This window comes from Mustelus asterias, chromosome 19, assembly GCF_964213995.1.
Source record: "Mustelus asterias chromosome 19, sMusAst1.hap1.1, whole genome shotgun sequence".
Lineage (NCBI taxonomy): Eukaryota > Metazoa > Chordata > Chondrichthyes > Carcharhiniformes > Triakidae > Mustelus > Mustelus asterias.
Window position 1 is genome coordinate 5464740 of NC_135819.1, and position 21544 is coordinate 5486283.

The window sequence follows — 21544 nt, forward strand, 5'->3', positions numbered from 1 at the left end:
ACCCTCAGTTCTAGACTCCGGAATTATGGTAAGGGATATTTAATATTGTGACTTGGTCAGAGATCGTTGGTGAGAAATTGAAAAGATCAAAACGGACTCCAATGGAAGTCAAAGATATATATATATATATTTGTTAAAACATCAAGGTCAAGATCACCAAACACCAGGAAAACAACACACAGTGCCTTATGCTCTATAAGACTATAGCTATGGAAGGAATACTAAAACGGGCACAACGGTAATGCTTATTTTACACAAGTTTACCAGTGTCTAAAACTATGAAAGGTGCATGCAAAAGCCTCCCCCCCCCTCCCCCTTTTCCCCAAAACATCATCCACTATGATGATCTCGGGAACTTCGCGAATTACCGGGGGATACTCACAATCCTAGTTTAAATTGCTCAGTGGACTTCAGGCTGCATGCTGGAGACGAACGAGAGGCAGGCAGGAACAGGAGAAGAGAGGGGAGAGAGAGAGAGACCAGAGCTTGCTTGTCCCTTTTTAAAACCTGAACCAGTGATTCTCTCACACAAAACAGTTTCTGATCATTGGTAGTTTTGATTGACTGGAACAAAAGGGCCGGAACTGTCGGGACCGCCCTTAATTGATATTTTAATGTCTTTTAAATGTTCTCTGAGTCAGCCTGATTGGAATCCCATCAGCGAGCTGAGTCTTGATGTAGTCCGTGGATGGAATGATCTCTGTTCTCATTGTCTTGCTGCTGGGCTATTTACTCCTCGTCTGCTGGCCATGGTTTCTCCTTTGTTTCCTGTTGATTAGATCATCCCTGTCTCGACCTTCTCGTTATTCCCAGCCTCTTGCATATTCATGTGGCCTGACAGTCAGCCGGCCATTTTCCTCATCCCTGGGTTCTTTAATCATGGAGGATTTGCCCTAAAACTTACAGATGCCCCTACGATACATCCAGACTCGCTCGGACTGTATCATTTCAAAGTTGGTAGGCAACACCTCCAGGCTCAAGAGCTATAAGCACCCCTGCCGGCTCCGTGAAGCCATGTACCCCGAAGAGTCCCCTTAATCTGAGCTACACCCCTTTTATATACAGCAACACAGAGAAAGGTGACATAGGTAGATACATTACAATAATCCCTTGCAATATGCGGGATGGAAAAACATTAAATACAACAAGTACAGCAATAAACCAGCGGCCCCCAAACGTAGGGGTTACCGCATATATATACAGAAACTTCACAGCATTGGGATACAGTAGCGGTTTTTATTAAACTGGCGAGGTTCGGTTCGGGCTGTGGAGGTTTGATCGATTTAATAACTTCCGCAGCTCCGCGGTCTTCCTTCGCTTTCGGAACTTGCAGTTACATCTCTCCTGTGTCAATGTCCCCGAAATCCAGATTATGGAATTTCTGGAACATATCCTTTAAAAGTGCTTGGTACAATAATTCCGTTTCGCGAGGACACCATGCTGGCAAACGCACTTCAGTCAAATTTAACACAACAGAGGCAACAGCGTAATGTACCCCCTGGTACAATTCCTTCTTGGTGGGGACGAGCACTAGGCCATTCTCGGGCCCCTTGGTGGTTGTCGGACAGTGGTGGGGGTCGATCGGTTGGGCCGTGGGCAGGGGTCTCTTTACCTGAACCAGCAGTTCGGTAGTTTTCACAGTCAACCCAGCCCAGGGAGTTACACATCCCTTCCCACTGCGGTCCCAATTTATCCCGCCCCCGGAGTCATGCCACCCCCTCACGAAGGTGATCGATACCCCTTGTGGACATACCTTGGCAGACCCCCACAGGCATAAGTATATCCCCTGGTCATAAGCCCACCACTTCTCCCAACATACAGTAATCCCTCCCGGTGACCCCGTGATGGTCCGGTAGGTATCATTGTCCAGTCGTTCCCAGTCCGACGATCGATCCCTCATGCCCGGGCTCAGCTTCCTGAGCCACCACCACCTCCCCAAAGGAACATCCCCCTTACAGGTTAAACACACCCGCCTGCCCTCAGTCACCCTAACCCGGTCAGTCGCCACCTGTATCTCTTTGCAGAGTACAGAGGCCTCTCCGTATGTGAAGCTCTGGTGGCTGGGGTACCTGGTCGAGTTCGACCCCAGGCCACCTCCCCACGTGGGAGTAGCGTGCCTGCTCCGAGGCCACCAGGTCTCCCTGACCGGTAGTTACGAGGGGTGCCCTGCCGCCAGAGCACCCATATACCAACGACTCCTCCATTTCCCCTCTGCGGGTCTCGCACATCTCCAGGCACATTGTTAGACTCAGTATCCATATGGCAGGACGACCCATCTGTAAAACAAAACAGAAGACCTCCTTGCCTCCACATTGCAGTCCACCCTTCCTGAAACCACTTCAAACGGAAGGGCGCCATTGTATTCCTCGCTTGCAGTTACCGCTTTTGCAATTGCCGCCGTGCAATTTCACAAGCTGCCGGCTGTGGTACTGTATTTCGCAGCCCGGCTCCCCAGGGTCCTAGTGCCCTGCGTCCATTCTTAAATAGTGGAAGTTCCCGACTTCCGCACTACTGTTCCCAATTCGGAAAACATCGCATACACAGAATAATCTACACGGAAAACTACTAAAACAACCAGAACGTGAATCCTATATCTGTTTACACCGCCACCCGTCTCCGGGTGGCCAACTTAAAAACTGATCCTCACCCTGCTGAGGCCAGTCGTCTGCCTGGCCCGACCGTCCGGTCCGGACCTCCGTGGGCCGAGGGTCCTGACTGCCCCTGGCCTCCCCTTCCCCAAAGGGTTTCCGGAATCCCTCTCCGTTCCCTGCGGAGACTGGGCTACCCGTGGCCGCACTTGGTTGTGCCCCGCGCCTTCTACTTTCCACCCGGGCCCTTTTGCTGCGGGGTCGGGCCCCGAGTGCCATGTGTGAGGGAGACCACCTTACCGGGGGTCTGGAGACCCTGCTGCTCCGACGACCCCTCCCTGACTCCCATACCAGAGGTGATACCTCCATCTCCTCTGCCTCCCTAACTTCGGCCTCACTGAGGCAGTTGACCCGGCCGGTGAGCTGATGCTCGGGTAGTTTAAAATTACCCGGGCTGGGTGCTTGTATCACCGTTAACCTCACTGCGGCCGCTACCTCCGGTGCTGCCCAGCTGGGACAGCACATTGTCACCTGTTGGGTAACGGTGGGGTCGGGTATTTCCCCTACTGTTTCCACCTCTACGGGGGCTTCCTCACTTGTTACCCCCTTCCTCATTCCCTTCTTGCTCTTCCCGGCCCTGGTGGGGTCGAAGAGCTTGCATTGGTTTACATGAAACCATTTCACCTTGCGGGGGAGCTGAACAGCGTTTACCATGGGGCTGGCCTTGTCCACTATACTGTACGGCCCCACGTACAGTGGCTCGAAGGTCCCCACCCGCGCAAAATTGCAGACCATCACCTGCTCTCCTATGGCCCACTCGTGAGTTGTGCGGGGCTCCAGCAGCAGCCTGTTTCTGCGGTGCTGGGACCCCATGTTACTGGCTGCCTGCCAGTGAACCTGCTTCAGCTGTTCCAACAGCTGTTTTGCGAACCTATCCCTACTGACCTCCCTGAGCTGTCCCTCTGTCAGGGCAGGTACCATGACATGAATCGGAGTCCTCATGACTCACCCGGTCATGAGCTCGTGTGGGGAATATCCTGTACTCCTGGACTGACTAGCCCGGATCCCCATGAGTACTAGGGGCAGAACTTCCACCCACCGGTTAGGAGAGTTGCCGGTCTCCTTCCGCAACCTCTCTACAGGACCCGAGGACTGGGGGTTATAGGCCACATGCCATTTTGCCCTGATGCCCAGGACCTTAAGGGTCGCCTGCATGACCTGCCCCGTGAAATGACTCCCCTGGTCCGACTCCACAAACTGCGGGAGTCCCCACCTGGAGAACACCTCCCTGACTAGGATCTTGGCCGTGCCTACAGCGGTGGCTGTTCGGCATGGGAAGGCTTCCACCCACTTCGAAAACACATCCACTAATACAAGGCAGTACTTGTATCCCCCTGCGGCGGTGGGAAGGGGTCCAATATAGTCGATCTGTACCGACTGCCAGGGCCCCTCCACCCTACGGACGTGCCCCAGCGAAACCATCCTCTTTTGGGGATCGGGGTTATTCGCGGCACACACTAAACAGTTCGCACAAAAGTCGCGAACATCCTCCCGGAGGCCAGGCCACCATCCTACCTTCTCTACCCGCTGCCAGGTGGTCTCGGGACCGGGGTGTCCTGCTCCCGGGCTCTCATGAGCTACCTCTATGAATTCCCTCCTATGCTGGGAAGGCACTATCCACTGGTCCCCTCTAAAGAGCATGCCTTCCTTTAAGGTCATGTCCTTCTCTCCATAAGGACCCTCTACCCTTTCCTGCCTACCCAGGGCTGCTATGGCGGTCTTCAACTCGGGGTCCTGTGCCCGAACAGTGGCTAGGTCTGGGGCCAAGCCCTCTCTGGGGCTGTCCCCTGACTGCTGCCACCTGTCCTTCCCCGTAAGAATCCCACTCTACCCCATACCTAGCCCCCTCTCTGGCCAGACTGTCTGCCCTCTCTATGACCATGACCTCCTTCTCAGCCCCTTCCCCTGCTATGCCCCACAAACAGTGGTTCCTCAGGTTCACCAAGACCTGATGAGCCACTATAAAATCGGCGCCTAGGATCCCCTTTCCCGCCTGCTCCCATCTCATCAGGACGCATTTCCACCGCGCCTGGAGTGTCCCCAACCTGATGGACAGGGGAACAGAGAAAAGACCAGTCTTCTCGTTTCCCGTGAAGCCGACAAGACTGTAGGGCGCCCCGCTGGATAGTGGGGATGTTTGGGGGTTGTCCGTGTGGACAATGGTACTGGAAGCACCTGTGTCCAGTAGGTAACTCCCGACCACATCCTGGACCTCCATCCTGACCCAGGGTCTCCCGCATGGGCCATATTCTAATGGACATAGGAAGGTGGGCTGCCCCGCTGGCAGTCATAAGGGAGCTCGTGGTGCGGGTGCGGGCTGGCCCTGGCCTGTTGCCATCGCTACCTGCCCGGACCCTTTTGCCTTGGTCTGCAGATAAGCCAGCAGATCCTTTACATCGATCGTCTCCGGGGTAAGTGCTCCTACCACTGGGGTTGGTGTCTTTTTCATGGGAGCCCTTTCCTCCCTGCTCGGGTTCCTACACTCCCTCCTGAAGTGCCCGGGCTTCCCACACCCGTAGCACACCGACCTCCGGTCTGAGGCCCAGCTGCCTTCCTGCTTCCACTCCCTCCTAGGGAGGGGTGCCGGTGCGACCTCATGCACCTTGCCCTTATGGGGCTTTTCCTCACTTCTCTCCCCGTTGCGATACGCAAGGGTGAGCTTCCTTATTACCTCCGCCTCGTTAAGGTTGGGGTCCAGCGGGTCGAACCAATGCTCGGCCTTTGCCCTAACTCGCGGAAGGCAGTTAGCCACGAGAGTCTTCAGCCAGTGGGCTGTCCTCTCGTCCAGATGTTGCCTGTCTAAGGGAGTCCCACACGCTCCCTCATATACTGTCCACAGCCTGTCTGCGAACATGTCCGGGGACTCTGCGACTTGCTGCCTTGTCTCCCACACCCTTGCGAAGGGACTACCTTGGTTTAACCCCATGGCCTCCAGAACCGCTGTCTGTGCCGCTGCCCATGTGGCAGGTCTTCCCCCTTCCCTGGAGGTCACTGCCTTACATAAATAGGAATCCAGGGTCATCAGCAGTAGTTTCACCCGTTCCACCTCATCACAATCATTTATGTCGGCTGCCTGTTGCACCTCCATAAAATGTAACAACGGGTCTCCCGCCCTAGTCAGTTTTGGGATGTGGGTTACCATCCCCCTGAGCACATGTGCCCCATGGGGAATTATTATGTCACTCTCTATCAGTCCCCTTGCATCCCCTCCCACCGGGAGACCATACTTTCTTTGTCTAACCGGGCACATCTGCCCCATTGGAGCTGTTTCCCCCCTGCCTCATCGGCATCCGGCTCTCCCTCCATGCTCGGTAGCCCCACCACTCCGGGGTGTGCTACCCATGTCGGAGACACCACAACCTGGGGATACTCCACTGACCCCCCCTTGGACCCGTCCCTCCCTGGACGTCCCGAACCCTACCTGCTGACCCGGACACATTGCCAGCATCTCAGGCAGCGATCTGTCCCCTTTCCCAAAGGAATGGTGCGCTATACTCGGCGGACACGCCGCCACCTGGGGGTACCCCGTTGACCCCCCTTGGACCTGCCCCTCTCTGGACAGCCCGAACCCCATCTGCCGACCCGGACACGTTTCCGGCGCCTCAGGAGGCGGTCTATTCCCCTTAGCGCCCGGGGAATCATCCGCTACGAGGAGCCCTCTGCCCCGAGGGGACCCTCCTGGACCTCCCACATGCACCCGTCCCCTGACCTTGGACAGAGCCTCCTCCAGCTCTTCTATCCGTGCCTGGCACGGCCCATGCTCGCCATCACCTAACTCATCGCAAGCCACCCTGTACGCTGCCTGGATGTCCCTGAACCTCCCTTCCAGCTCCTTGTACCTCTGCGCACCTTGAGCCAGGAGTTCCTGGGCCTCCCGTTCCCTCTCCTTTGCCTCAACTACCTGGCATTGGAGGAATTCCTTTTCGTGTCGGTGTGACTCGCTAGCTTGTAGGATGCACTGCCTCGCATCAGTTAATTCATTAAATAACTGTTCCTCTGCTCGAGCGCTGTCCCCCGCGCTGGCCCTAACTTTGCTCAACTCTCTCTCCAGTACAGCAATTCTCCTTTCCATTCTGGTTACCTGCTGGGACAGGCAGGCTAGCCAAACTGCCTTTTCCAACCCTTTAGTGTATTCCTTGCTCTCTGTCCATGCAGCCGCAGCCGTTACGGCTGCTCTGCATTGATTAGTGCTATCACCCATGTCTTGGTGAGGTTAATCTTTTTCCATAAGTATGAGGAGATTCCTCCATCTTACTTCTTTCTCTCACCCTCTCTGATAAGTCACATATCCCAGACCACCGGAGTCCTGTCGCGGTCGCCATTGTAGCGGGATCCCCTTTTTAACTCCACTCGTGGGCTTATCTCAGGTTTGGTTCTCCGTCACCCAAACCCCACCAATGCCCGAGTGATTCTCTCTCTCGCGATGGAACAACGGCCACCTTGCGTCTACTTCACTAGAGTAGCGCTCCCAAGAGAGAGAAAAGGAAACTGCTGCCTATCCACTACCTGGCAGCCTTTCCTGAGTGGGCGGTTTCGAAGCGCCCAGAGTACCCTCAGTTCTAGACTCCGGAATTATGGTAAGGGATATTTAATATTGTGACTTGATCAGAGATCGTTGGTGAGAAATTGAAAAGATCAAAACGGACTCCAATGGAAGTCAAAGATATATATATATTTATTAAAACATCAAGGTCAAGATCACCAAACACCAGGAAAACAACACACAGTGCCTTATGCTCTATAAGACTATAGCTATGGAAGGAATACTAAAACGGGCACAACGGGAATGCTTACTTTACACAAGTTTACCAGTGTCTAAAACTATGAAAGGTGCATGCAAAAGCCCCCCCCCCCCTTTCCCCAAAGCCTCATCCACTATGATAATCTCGGGAACTTCGCGAATTACCAGAGGATACTCACAATCCTAGTTTAAATTGCTCAATGGGCTTCGGGCTGCGTGCTGGAGACGAATGAGAGGCAGGCAGGAACAGGAGAAGAGAGGGGAGAGAGAGAGAGACCAGAGCTTGCTTGTCCCTTTTTAAAACCTGAACCAGTGATTCTCTCACACAAAACAGTTTCTGATCATTGGTAGTTTTGATTGACTGGAACAAAAGGGCCGGAACTGTCGGGACCGCCCTTAATTGATATTTTAATGTCTTTTAAATGTTCTTTGAGTCAGCCTGATTGGAATCCCATCAGCGAGCTGAGTCTTGATGTAGTCCGTGGATGGAATGATCTCTGTTCTCATTGTCTTGCTGCTGGGCTATTTACTCCTCGTCTGCTGGCCATGGTTTCTCCTTTGTTTCCTGTTGATTAGATCATCCCTGTCTCGACCTTCTCGTTATTCCCAGCCTCTTGCATATTCATGTGGCCTGACAGCCAGCCGGCCATTTTCCTTATCCCTGGGTTCTTTAATCATGGAGGATTTGCCCTAAAACTTACAGGACTATGGGCCAAGTGCTGGCAAATGGGATTAGGTGGGCAGGTCATGCATCAGTGCAGACTCGGTGGACCGAAGGGCCTCTTCTGCACTGTAGTATTCTGTGACTGGAAAATTTAGTGAAACAGGCTACATATTCCATTTGTGTTATCTTTTCAGTTCTGACCTGTTTTATTCTTTTCTAGGGGTTTATACCTTTGGTCTTTTCGCAACTGACATATTTGTAAACGCGGGGCAAGTGGTGATGGGAAGTCCAACGCCACATTTCCTAACAGTGTGTCAACCGAACTATACAGCCTTGGGCTGCAGGCTGTCCAGTCAGTTCATCAACTCCCAGGATGCCTGCACAGGAAGCCCAACCCTCATATCCAATGCAAGAAGAGCGTTTCCTTCCAAAGATGCTGCCCTTAGTATGTACGCTGCCATGTACACAGTGGTAAGTGAAACACAGCGGGAGGTTTTCTCACTCATTTCTTTCAGCAAGGTAAGTTACGTGAATTTACAGCACACTGTGCAATACAGCGGCCGTAATCTGATTCCTGTCAGTTGGGGAAGGCAAAGCCTATTCACACCAGGAAGCCGGCTGATGACTGCTTGGAGCACCATTGTGCAGGTACCCCAATCTCCCAATATACAGTGCACAAGTGTACATAGTATACGTGTAGAACTGTCAATTCCCACCCCAAACCACAGGCATCACCCCCCCAATGCCCACCCCACTCGGACCTACCCCCATCACCACCCCTCCCCGATCACTGGCCCCCCAATTGCCAGCCTCCTGATCGGAAGACCCTTCTTTTGAACACCGGCCCCCGGGGCGGCATGGTAGCACAGTGGTTAGCACTGCTGCTTCACAGCTCCAGGGGCCCGGGTTCGATTCCCGGCTCGGGTCACTGTCTGTGTGGAGTTTGCACATTCTCCTCGTGTCTGCGTGGGTTTCCTCCGGGTGCTCCGGTTTCCTCCCACAGTCCAAAGGGTTAGGTTGATTGGCCATGCTAAAATTGCCCCTTAGTGTCCTGGGATGCGTAGATTAGAGGGATTAGCGGGTAAAATATGTAGGGATATGGGGGTAGGGCGTGGGTGGGATTGTTGTCGGTGCAGACTCGATGGGCCGAATGGCCTCTTTCTGCACTGTAGGGGTTTCTATGATTTCTATGATTAGGATCGCTGGCCTCCTGATCAGCAGCTCCAACCCCTGATTGTCAGCACCCATGCAGTCCCCACCCTGCAATGCAGAGTTCCCCACTACCCTCCCCTCCTACCGACCTCCATCCCTGGTCTACCTCCACCCACATTGCACCCCACCTCCTCAGGTCCTGTCCCCTTGACACTGCCCGGTGTCTGGTGGGCAGTGCCAAGGTGCCCATTGGGCAGTGCTAGGGTTCACAGTCGGCAGTGCCAGGGTGCCAGGCTCTCAGTCGGACTGTGATTATGGGATTCGGTATGGACAATACAATTGATTCTAAGTGTCCAGCGAGCGTGAAAATGGGAGTTTCTGATCTGTTTTTTGGGCGCGTTTTCATGCCCAACCTTATGCACTTAGTCATTGAAAATATGGCTAGACCGTTCCGAGCCGCTGCAGGCAGTGGGCTGAACTTAATTTGCCAGCCAGCCTTCAGAGGGAGCTATTGCACACGCGCAGAACTCCGTGGGCCCGATTTTACCATTTTCATTCGAAGTGCTGAATCTGGGTGCAATTCAGATCCGACTTGGAAATCAGCTCTGAGGCACCCCCCTACACACTTAATCTGAAAAAAAAATCACAGATCTGAATCGCGCTGTGGGCGGGGCTTAGCGCGGCCGAAACAATCGGAGTTCTGATGCGCAGTTAGAAAAAAATTTGACAAAGCGCGCCCGTGTCAGCTCGCTCCCCGGCCGCAAAAAGCAGAGAAAGCGGCCCGGGAGTGAAAAGCGATGGCCCCCACAGACATCACTGTCCCCCTTATCTACGCCCCCCCCCCGCCCCCGCTACCCAGACCGATCGTGACCCCCTGCCCCCTTCCCCCCTACCAGAGATCCATCTGGCCTCCCCCCCCCTCACCCCCCACGACCAGAGATACATCTCACCCGCCTCCTTCCCTCTCCCCCCCTGAGAATGATCTGGTCTCACTCCCCCCCCCCCATCCAGAGAATGATCTGGCCTCACTCCCCTCCCTCCCCCCCCCCCCTCAGGGTATGATCTGACCTCACTCTCTCACAACTGCGCCCCCCCCACCAAGATAATGATCTGACCTGATTCCCCCCCCTCCACCCCCTCCCCCTCCAGAGAATGATCTGGCCTCACTCCCCTCCCTCCCCAGGGAATAATCTGGCCTCACTCCCTCCTGCTCCCCCCCCAAAGAGAATGACCTGACCTCACTCCTCCTGCTCCTCCCCCCCCAAGAGAATGATCTGGCCTCACTCCCCTCCCCCCCCCCCCACTCCCCAGAGGTACATCTGACCGCCTCCCTCCTCCCTTCCCCAGCAGACAACAAACAAAGAACAATACAGCACAGGAACAGGCCCTTCGGCCCTCCAAGCCCGTGCCGCTCCCTGGTCCAAACTAGACCATTCTTCTGTATCCCTCCATTCTCACTCCGTTCATGTGGCTATCTAGATAAGTCTTAGACGTTCCCAGTGTGTCCGCCTCCACCACCTTGCCCGGCAGCGCATTCCAGGCCCCCACCAACCTCTGCGTAAAATACGTCCTTCTGATATCTGTGTTAAACCTCCCCCCCTTCACCTTGAATCTATGACCCCTCGTGAACGTCACCACCGACCTGGGAAAAAGCTTCCCACCATTCACCCTATCTAAGCCTTTCATAATTTTATACACCTCTGTTAGGTCACCCCTCATCCTCCGTCTTTCCAGTGAGAACAACCCCAGTTTACCCAATCTCTCCTCATAACTAAGCCCTTCCATTCCAGGCAACATCCTGGTAAACCTCCTCTGCACTCTCTCTAAAGCCTCCATATCCTTCTGGTAGTGTGGCGACCAGAACTGGGCGCAGTAGTCCAAATGTGGCCGAACCAACATTCTATACAACTGCAACATCAGACCTCAACTTTTATACTCTATGCTCCGTTCTATAAAGGCAAACATGCCATATGCCTTACTCACTACCTTCTCCACCTGTGACGTCACCTTCAAGGATCTGTGGACTTGCACACCCAGGTCCCTCTGCGTATCTACACCCTTTATGGTTCTGCCATTTATCGTATAGCTCCCCTCTACGTTAATTCTACCAAAATGCATCACTTCTCATTTATCTGGATTGAACTCCATCTGCCATTTCTTTGCCCAAATTTCCAGCCTATCTATATCCTTCTGTAGCCTCTGACAATGTTCCTCACTATCTGCAAGTCCAGCCATTTTCGTGTCGTCCGCAAACTTACTGATCACCCCAGTTACACCTTCTTCCAGATCGTTTATATAAATCACAAACAGCAGAGGTCCCAATACAGAGCCCTGCGGAACACCACTAGTCACAGGCATCCAGCCGGAAAAAGACCCTTCCACTACCACCCTCTGTCTTCTGTGACCAAGCCAGTTCTCCACCCATCTAGCTACCTCCCCCTTTATCCCATGAGATCCAACCTTTTGCACCAACCTACCATGAGAGACTTTGTCAAATGCTTTACTAAAGTCCATATAGACGACATCCACGGCCCTTCTCTCGTCAACCATTCGAGTCACTTCTTCAAAAAACTCCACCAGGTTAGTGAGGCAGGACCTCCCTCTCACAAAACCATGCTGACTATCGTTAATGAGTTTATTCCTTTCTAAATGCGCAAACATCCTATCTCTAAGAACCCTCTCCAACAACTTCCCTACCACGGACGTCAAGCTCACAGGCCTATAATTTCCCGGGTTATCCTTCCGACCCTTCTTAAATAACGGGACCACATTAGCTATCCTCCAATCCTCTGGGACCTCACCTGTGAACACAGTAAGAGTTTTAACAACACCAGGTTAAAGTCCAACAGGTTTATTTGGTAGCAAATACCATTCGCTTTCGGGGCGCTGCTCCTTCGTCAGATGGAGTGAAAATCTGCACTCAAACAGGGCACAGAGACACAAAATCAAGTTACAGAATACTGATTAGAATGCGAATCCCGACAACCAACCAGATCTTAAAGGTACAGACAATGTGAGTGGAGGGAGCATTAAGCACAGATTAAAGAGGTGTGTATTGCTCCAGACAGGAGAGCCAGCAAGTCCAGGAAGCAAGCTGTGGGGGTTACTGATAATGTGACATAAATCCAACATCCCGGTTTAGGCCGTCCTCATGTGTGCGGAACTTGGCTATCAGTTTCTGCTCAGCGACTCTGCGCTGTCGTGTGTCGTGAAGGCCGCCTTGGAGAACGCTTACCTGAAGATCAGAGGCTGAATGCCCGTGATCGCTGAAGTGCTCCCCCACAGGAAGAGAACAGTCTTGCCTGGTGATTGTCGAGCGGTGTTCATTCATCCGTTGTCGTAGCGTCTGCATGGTTTCCCCAATGTACCATGCCTCGGGACATCCTTTCCTGCAGCGTATCGGGTAGACAACGTTGGCCGAGTTGCAAGAGTAGGTACCGTGTACCTGGTGGATGGTGTTCTCACGTGAGAGGATGGCATCCATGTCAATGATCCGGCACGTCTTGCAGAGGTTGCTGTGGCAGGGTTGTGTGGTGTCGTGGTCACTGTTCTCCTGAAGGCTGGGTAGTTTGCTGCGGACAATGGTCTGTTTGAGGTTGCGCGGTTGTTTGAAGGCAAGAAGTGGGGGTGTGGGGATGGCCTTGGCGAGATGTTCGTCTTCATCAATGACATGTTGAAGGTTCCGGAGGAGATGCCATAGCTTCTCCGCTCCAGGGAAGTACTGGATGACGAAGGGTACTCTGTCCAAATTGTCCCGTGTTTGTCTTCTGAGGAGGTCGGTGCGGTTTTTCGTTGTGGCGTGTCAGAACTGTTGATCGATGAGTCGAGCGCCATATCCTGTTCTTATGAGGGCATCTTTCAGCGTCTGGTGGTGTCTGTTGCGATCCTCCTTATCCGAGCAGATCCTGTGTATACAGAGAGCTTGTCCGTAGGGGATGGCTTCTTTAACATGTTTAGGGTGGAAGCTGGAGAAGTGGAGCATCGTGAGGTTATCCGTGGGCTTGCGGTACAGTGAGGTGCTGAGGTGACCATTATGTCACATTATCAGTAACCCCCACAGCTTGCCTCCTGGACTTGCTGGCTCTCCTGTCTGGAGACAATACACATCTCTTTAACCTGTGCTTAATGCTCCCTCCACTCACATTGTCTGTATCTTTAAGATCTGGTTGGTTGTCGGGATTCGCATTCTAATCAGTATTCTGTAACTTGATTTTGTGTCTCTGTGCCCTGTTTAAGAGCAGATTTCCACTCCATCTGACGAAGGAACAGCGCTCCGAAAGCTAATGGCATTTGCTACCAAATAAACCTGTTGGACTTTAACCTGGTGTTGTGAGACTTCTTACTGTGCTTACCCCAGTCCAACGCCGGCATCTCCACATCATCACCTCACCTGTGTCCAGTGACGAGACAAAGATTTGCGTCAGAGGCCCAGCGATTTCATCTCGTCTCCCTGAGCAGTCTTGGATAGATTCCATCAGGCTCTGGGGATTTGTTAGTCTTTATATTCCCTAAAAAACCTCACACTCCCTCCCTTCTAATTGAGATTTTCTCTAACGGGTCAACACTCCCCTCCGAGACACTCCCAGTCAACACATCCCTCTCCTTTGTGAATACCGACGCAAAGTATTCATTTAGGATCTCCCCTACTTCTTTGGGCTCTAAGCATAATTCCCCACTTTTGTCCCTGAGAGGTCCGATTTCTTTCCCAGACAACCCTTTTGTTCCTAACGTATGAATAAAATGCCTTGGGATTCTCCTTAATCCTGTCTGCCAAGGACATTTCGTGACCCCTTTTTGCCCTTCTAATTCCTCATTTGAGTTCTTTCCTACTTTCTTTGTATTCCTCCAGAGCTCCCTCCGTTTTTAGCTGCCTGGACCTAACGTACGCCTCTCTTTTCTTTTTGACCAATCCCTCAATTTCCTTGGTTATCCACGGTTCTCGAATCCTACCCTTCCTATCCTTCAACGATCTGCCCTCCTCCCCCCCCCCCCCCCCCCCCCAACCAGACAACGATTGGGCCATCCTCCCCCCGCCCTCCCTCCCCACCAGTGATACATCTGACCCACCTCCTCCTCCTCCCCCGCTCCCCCCCCCCCCAAACCAGTCAAAGATCTGGCCTCACTCCCCCGCCCCGCCGAAGCAGAGAATGATCTGACCCGCCTCCCTCCCCCCCCCCCCCCCCCCCCCAATCACCTATCTGAGTCAGAGAGCTGTTGGAAGCGCTGAACACACCTCTTCAGCAGCTCGAGCGCCCGATTCAGACTTTTATTCAGCATGTCCATTTCGGCACAATTCCGGATTGGCAGACGCGGTGGTAAAGGGGGAAATGCTGATAAAGTTGGGCGGGCAGTTCATTAATTCGATTGAAATGTATGCAAATACATTTAAATCGCCGTTGTGCCTGTTTCAAGCATGAATCGTATCGTCGCCATTCCCGGGTCTCGGTAAAGTGGCCGTCTGCACAGACGTGGATTGCGTTAATGGCCTCACGCCTGACTTTACCACATTTACGCACCCGAAAACGGGTGCAACGCAATGGTAGAATCGAGCCCTGTGTCTACACATGTGCAATTTCAACAGCAGGGGCCTGACAGACAGAGAGAGACAGCTGTCAGGCCCCTGCTGGTGCAGGCAGCCTCACAAACCCTTCCCCCTCACCACAATCACAGGAGCCCCGGCCGATCACGAGCCCCAAACTGCCCAAGGTGCAGCTCCCGCTGTCCCCCACCACCCAGACCACAATCACACCCCCCCCCCCCTCTCCCCAATCTGATTGCATTGCAGAATGGCAGCGGGCCCCTCCCTCCACCACCCATTGGGCTCTCCCTTCAGGCACTGCCCCCTTCAGGCCCCACCTCCATAGGCCCCACTGCCTATAGGCCCTGTCCCCGGTACTACCCAATAGGCAATGCCAAGGTGTCCGGTGGGCACTCGAGGTGCCAGGCTGGCAGTGCCAAGGTGCCAGGGTGACACTGCCAGGCTGGCACTGCCCAAGGGGCTCACCCCACTTGCCCTCAGCCTCCCCAGGGGCCTCAGTGGCCTCCGGTTCTACCGGCGAGGTTAACACGACTGTTCCCTGTTTGTGGTGAGCAGGCATTTTCCTTGCCGGAGAGAATCTCTCCCAGTGAGACCATAAGGGCAAGTGAGGCCGGACAACTGAACGCTGAGCTCTTTAAAAACATGCAAATCAACATTAAAATATATGAAAATAATTTGTTCAGCCTCTTGCCCATTTCTGGCGAGAGGCTGACCTCGCCAGAAATCCGGCTCTCGTAAGATTGCCAGAGCTGAGAAATCGGGCATGATCCTGATTTCTCGGTTCTCGGGCGATTTTCCCGGCTCACTCAACCTATCGATGGGCGAGGCGAGCCGTTAAATTTCCGGCCAGGGTATATGATACATTTTCAAGTATTTTGATTGGATCACGGTAGCACAGTGGTTAGCACTGCTGCTTCACAGCTCCAGGGTCCCGGGTTCGATTCCCGGCTCGGGTCACTGTCTGTGTGGAGTTTGCACATTCTCCTCGTGTCTGCGTGGGTTTCCTCCGGGTGCTCCGGTTTCCTCCCACAGTCCAAAGATGTGCGGGTTAGGTTGATTGGCCAGGTTAAAAAATTGCCCCTTAGAGTCCTGGGATGCGTAGGTTAGAGGGATTAGCGGGTAAAGTATGTGGGGGTAGGGCCTGGGTGGGATTGTGGTCGGTGCAGACTCGATGGGCCGAATGGCCTCCTTCTGCACTGTAGGGTTTCTATGATTCTATCAGCATACTGCCTCCCTGATTGTAGTTTTGAATGACCCAGGTGTAAATTGCGGATATTTGAACCAAAAATTGAGTTTAAAATGGACATGAAATTATTCTGTTAACTGTTCTCCATGTCATTGACCTTGATGTGAGACTGCTGGTTTGATTTCATTCCTAGATGTATGTCACAGTGATGTTCCAAGCCAAGGGTACGAGGCTTACCAAGCCAGTATTATGTCTGACACTCCTGTGCCTGACATTTTTAACGGGGGTAGTGAGGGTATCCGAGTACCGGAACCATTGGTCGGATGTCCTCATGGGATTCCTCACTGGTGGAGCAGTTGCTGTGTTTCTGGTGAGTGAATCACTTTGAAAGTTAAATAAGAATACAGCTCGCATTGACAAGCTACTGGGATGAGAAGGAACTTTCCCCTGGCTGGGGGATGGCTTGAAAACCAGGAGGCACAGGGCCGAATTTTACCGGCACGTCCGCCCGAGGTTCGTACGATCCCCGGAGTGGGTGTGCCGGGAAAAGTCCGACCGTTCTCAGGATAAGGGGTAATCCATTTAGGACTCTGGTGAGGAGGGTTGTCTTTAGCAAAAAGCTGGTGAATCTTTGGAATTCTTTACCTCAGAAGGCTCAGTCGCAATAGAACATAGAGATGGCTGGATTTCTAGATATCTAAGATATCAAGGGGTTATGGGGATAGTGCAGGGAAATGGCATTTGAAAGATGAGCCTTGATGTAGTTGAATGGCAGAGTAGACTTGAGGGGCTGAATGGCCTACTCCTGCTCCTATTTCCTGTGATCACATGAATAAACCTCTGGAATCCCCCAATAAAATCAGTAAATGACTTTGAAGAGAAAAGGCTATGAATAAATGGAAACACATTTGAGGCTACAAGGCTATACAGACATTAATGACAATCTTAGTGCGACAGAATTCTGCAAAATATGTCAATTGCATGGCTCAGTGATTCGTCATTTGTTCTATTGCTGTTTATTTAGTAACGTAAAAACTGCTCAATGTGAAAGTGTACAGATTCACTGCCTGACAGGGAATGGGTTGTTCTCTATTCCTGTACAAATGTGTTATTCAGCAGAGTAAGGATGACCCACTGGGTAACTGTAAAGGTGTTACTCGGGAAGAGGTGTTCCATTTGAACTGTTTGAATAATTCACCAGAATATGAGTTCTTTTACTTACACTGTTCTTGAAAGTAACAATGTTTTCCCTCCAAACAAGCAACATGTTCTAAGACTCTCCAATAACTTCTTACAGGTGTGCTGTGTTCTACATAATTTTAAGGGCCCAAATCCTGTGTGTAAGAAAGCGTGTAATGTTCCAAAGCCAGTCTGTGTGATGCTCACGTTGCCATGTGTGGAAAGTCCATTAGAAAAGTTAAGTGTTGTTCAGGTAAGAGGTCGTGACCCAAAAGAAAACTGCAGTGTGATGGCCGAGAGGCGGCCTCATCTCTCCATCTGCCCTCTCTCCACGCACTGGAGGTGTGGAAGAAACGTGTGGGGGAACTGCAGCCAATTTAATTCATGGTCCTTGAATTCGACAGGAATTGAGAATGAGCATGGCAGCAAGAATTAAACATTATTTACCTCCAATAAAGCAACGCTCTTATCCATCCTCTTGAAACATTAGCAACTTCAAAAACACAATTACTTTTTAACTACTTTGTCCAGTAGAATGTCATTTTCTCTGAAATCTGTAATGAAGCCTTGAAAACGACAGATTACAGAGTAAACAGTGTGTTCACTGATGAGGCCAGTACTAGGTACCAATTTGCTTGGCTTTATGACTATTAAGGACCTTCTTTAATCCCATACATGCACCTTCCAGCTGAACCTCTACAAACTGCAAGCACTTGTCCTGCCTACATTTCATGGCAGCAACTGTTCTTGTCTTAGTCAAATCTCAGGGAAAAACTGAGGTGAGACCAACTTCAGTTTTGTGCAGTCAAACATGAGAATACCAATAAATATAACTTTGCACAAATAGAAAGGTACACAGTCTGGAAATGCATGAGCTGGACTTAGTGCCCCTGTCGATCTGATGAGCTCTGTGTGGTTTTATTCTGTTGTGCTGAGACAGTGTGATCTCTATCACATTCAACATGGTTTTAATCTGAACTCTTCTGTTTTCAGAATCGTCCAGCTGCATTCTCAGAAGGCACATGAACGACCCTCCACTTTCTTCCCCTCAACACCAGACGTGTTGATCGCCACTCGATCAGTGATGAGTGAAGTTTGAGTTGCAGATGGAGCAGTCCAATTTGTGTGGAGCGTTGCATGGTCCGTGTCCATAGAACAACAGTCTCATTGCATTAGAATGGAGTCTTGTGATTGTCAAGCAAGTAGGAACATTTGCCTGTAATACCATTTTTTTTTTTCAATCCTCTCTTTTGGTCATATCACCATATTTTATGTAGGAATCAAACTCCAGACTGGGTTCAATGAAAACTTCAGTCCAGCTGTTAATTAGACTTGAATCCAGTAGCTGAAAGCGTCGCTACTCCTGGGACTGTTTTATTGGATTGAGGAGTAGTTTTCTACACATTTCTTTACCACCCCTTCCAGCAAATTGTGTGTAATCTGCATCATTTGGGATTCTGCAATTTATTTTATCTTTGATGTCAGTAAATACAGCAAGAAACCAAAGCATCAAATAGGGAAGAGGTAGGGCATCGCTGGATACCAGGTGGGGTGTCGCTGGGTGCCAGGTGGGGCATTGCTGGATACCAGGTGGGAATCGTTGGACGCCAGGTGGGGCATTGCTGGGCTCCAGATGGGGCACCACTGGGTGCCAGGTGGGGCATCGCTGGACACCAGGTAGTGCATCGCTGGGCACCAGGTGGGTATCATTGGACGCCAGGTGGGCCATCGCTGGGCACCAGCTGGGGCATCGCTGGGCATCAGGTGGGGCATCACTGGGCATCAGGTGGGGAATCGCTGGACACCAGGTGGGGCATCACTGGACACCAAGTGCAGCATTGCTGGGCACCAGATGGGACATCGCTGGAGACCAGGTGGGGCATCATTGGACACCAGGTGGGGCATCGCTTGGACACCAAGTGGGGCATCGCTGGGTGCCAGGTGGGGAATCACTGGACACCAGGTGGGGCATCGCTGGGCACCAGGTGGAGCATTGCAGGACACCAGGTGGGGAATCGCTGGGCGCCAGGTGGGGAATCGCTGGGCACCAGGTGGGGCATTGCAGGACACCAAGTGGGAAATCGCTGGACACCAGGTGGGGAATCGCTGGGCACCAGGTGGGGCACCGCTGGACACCAGGTGGGGAATTGCTGAGCACCAGGTGGGGCACCGCTGGACACTAATGTAGCCAAATGCAAAGATGTGAGACAAAAGTGGAGCATGTTCCACCCTCACAGATGCCTAGAATATTCTGAGTGGAGCCGTATGAGGTCACTGGTGTGATCTCTTGAGTGCTAATTATTGGGCTGCATATAGAGACTGTGATATTAGACCCAAAGTCCAGGACCTTGGTCCACTGCCATCTGAAGAACTTGAGGAAATTCCCCGGCATTTTCCTGCAGATTATTTGCTTCTTTTAGATTTCTAAATAATTCTGTTGTGATGTTGATTATTCAGAGACTCAAGAAGAGTGGTTAAAATTAGTTTTCCAATCTGGGTATTTATGTCCAATCTTGATTTAGGGAATTTTTAAAATCAAATGAAAGTATTTTCCCCAAATCTTTCATTTGTGTAAGGGCAGAGCAGGTTCCCTGTAAAATGAGCAGATTAAGCAGAGTTTGCTGATAACAAGACGTAATAGATTATTTATTCAGTTGCCAGTTTCTCTATTCCCACTGTGGACAGTGCAGCGAGTCAGGAAAATGTTGAGGAAAATATTTCTCAGGACTTCAAAAATCCAGTTTGGGGTTTTGATTGACAGCTGCCTGTCCTGTTTGATTGACAGCAGCCTGTCCTGTTTGATTGACAGCTGCCTGTCCTGTTTGATTGACAGCTGCCTGTCCTGTTCAGAATACAACTTTTAACTGGATGTTAGAAAACCTTTTCAGAAACAAATGTTGGTGTTTGAAATAAATTTATTAATGTTATTACAATGAAATTGATCTTTCTCAATCATTTTAATGATTACATCCAAACAATAGACATAAAGTCAGTGTGTGAGAGAAAGAGAGAAGGTGAGAGAGAGAGAGATGAGATTATATGCAAGGTTATTATCATCAGTGTGGAAGCGATTCTCCCAAAATAATTCTGAGTGTCAAATTCGTATAAAAACTGGAGTAAATCCTGCTGGTTTTTTCAGCAGCAGTTTCAAAATGAATGTCCCGCGCTCAGTGCACTGCAGAGTGGCTCAATGTGAATCATGCGGAAAATCTGTGGGCGGTTCCTATCCCCGTTGGAGAGGCCGGCAGCAGAGCGCTGAGCGCGCCACTGTGCATGCGCCGATCTGTCAGCGTCGATCTGTCTGTTGATCTGTCAGCGTCGATCTGTCAGCGTCGATCTGTCAGCGTCGATCTGTCAGCGTCGATCTGTCTGTTGATCTGTCAGCGTCGATCTGTCAGCGTCGATCTGTCAGCGTCGATCTGTCAGCGTCGATCTGTCAGCGTCGATCTGTCAGCGTCGATCTGTCAGCGTCGATCTGTCAGTGTCGATCTGTCAGCGTCGATCTGTCAGCGTCGATCTGTCAGCGTCGATCTGTCAGCGTCGATCTGTCAGTGTCGATCTGTCAGCGTCGATCTGTCAGCGTCGATCTGTCAGCGTCGATCTGTCAATGCCGATCTGTCGGCGTCGATCTGTCGGCGTCGATCTGTCAGTGTCGATCTGTCAGTGTCGATCTGTCGGTGTCGATCTGTCGGCGTCGATCTGTCGGTGTCGATCTGTCGGTGTCGATCTGTCAGTGTCGATCTGTCGGTGTCGATCTGTCGGTGTCGATCTGTCAGTGTCGATCTGTCAGTGTCGATCTGTCAGTGTCGATCTGTCGGTGTCGATCTGTCAGTGTCGATCTGTCGGTGTCGATCTGTCGGCGTCGATCTGTCAGCGTCGATCTGTCGGTGTCGATCTGTCGGCGTCGATCTGTCGGTGTCGATCTGTCGGTGTCGATCTGTCAGTGTCGATCTGTCAGTGTCGATCTGTCAGTGTCGATCTGTCGGTGTCGATCTGTCGGTGTCGATCTGTCGGTGTCGATCTGTCGGTGTCGATCTGTCGGTGTCGATCTGTCAGTGTCGATCTGTCAGTGTCGATCTGTCGGTGCCGATCTGTCGGTGTCGATCTGTCGGTGTCGATCTGTCGGTGCCGATCTGTCGGTGCCGATCTGTCGGTGCCGATCTGTCGGTGTCGATCTGTCGGTGCCGATCTGTCGGTGCCGATCTGTCAGCGTCGATCTGTCAGCGTCGATCTGTCAATGCCGATCTGTCAATGCCGATCTGTCAGTGTCGATCTGTCAGTGTCGATCTGTCAGTGTCGATCTGTCAGTGTCGATCTGTCAGTGTCGATCTGTCAGTGTCGATCTGTCAGTGTCGATCTGTCAGTGTCGATCTGTCAGTGTCGATCTGTCAGTGTCGATCTGTCAGTGTCGATCTGTCAGTGTCGATCTGTCAGT

The 21544-nt window shown here is 51.8% G+C and overlaps 1 protein-coding gene across 1 annotated transcript in view; it reads left to right on the forward strand.

Moving 5' to 3' along the window:
• Window positions 1–20038, forward strand: part of plppr2a (phospholipid phosphatase related 2a) — a 30507-nt gene extending 10469 nt beyond the window's left edge. The window contains exons 3-6 of the mRNA XM_078234925.1: window positions 8274–8524; window positions 16124–16300; window positions 17228–17346; window positions 18103–20038. Of these exons, the coding sequence (XP_078091051.1) occupies window positions 8274–8524; window positions 16124–16300; window positions 17228–17346; window positions 18103–18208 (653 nt within the window). The 3' untranslated portion in view covers window positions 18209–20038. The remainder of the gene's footprint in view (window positions 1–8273; window positions 8525–16123; window positions 16301–17227; window positions 17347–18102) is intronic.
• The last annotated feature ends 1506 nt before the right edge of the window (window positions 20039–21544 follow it).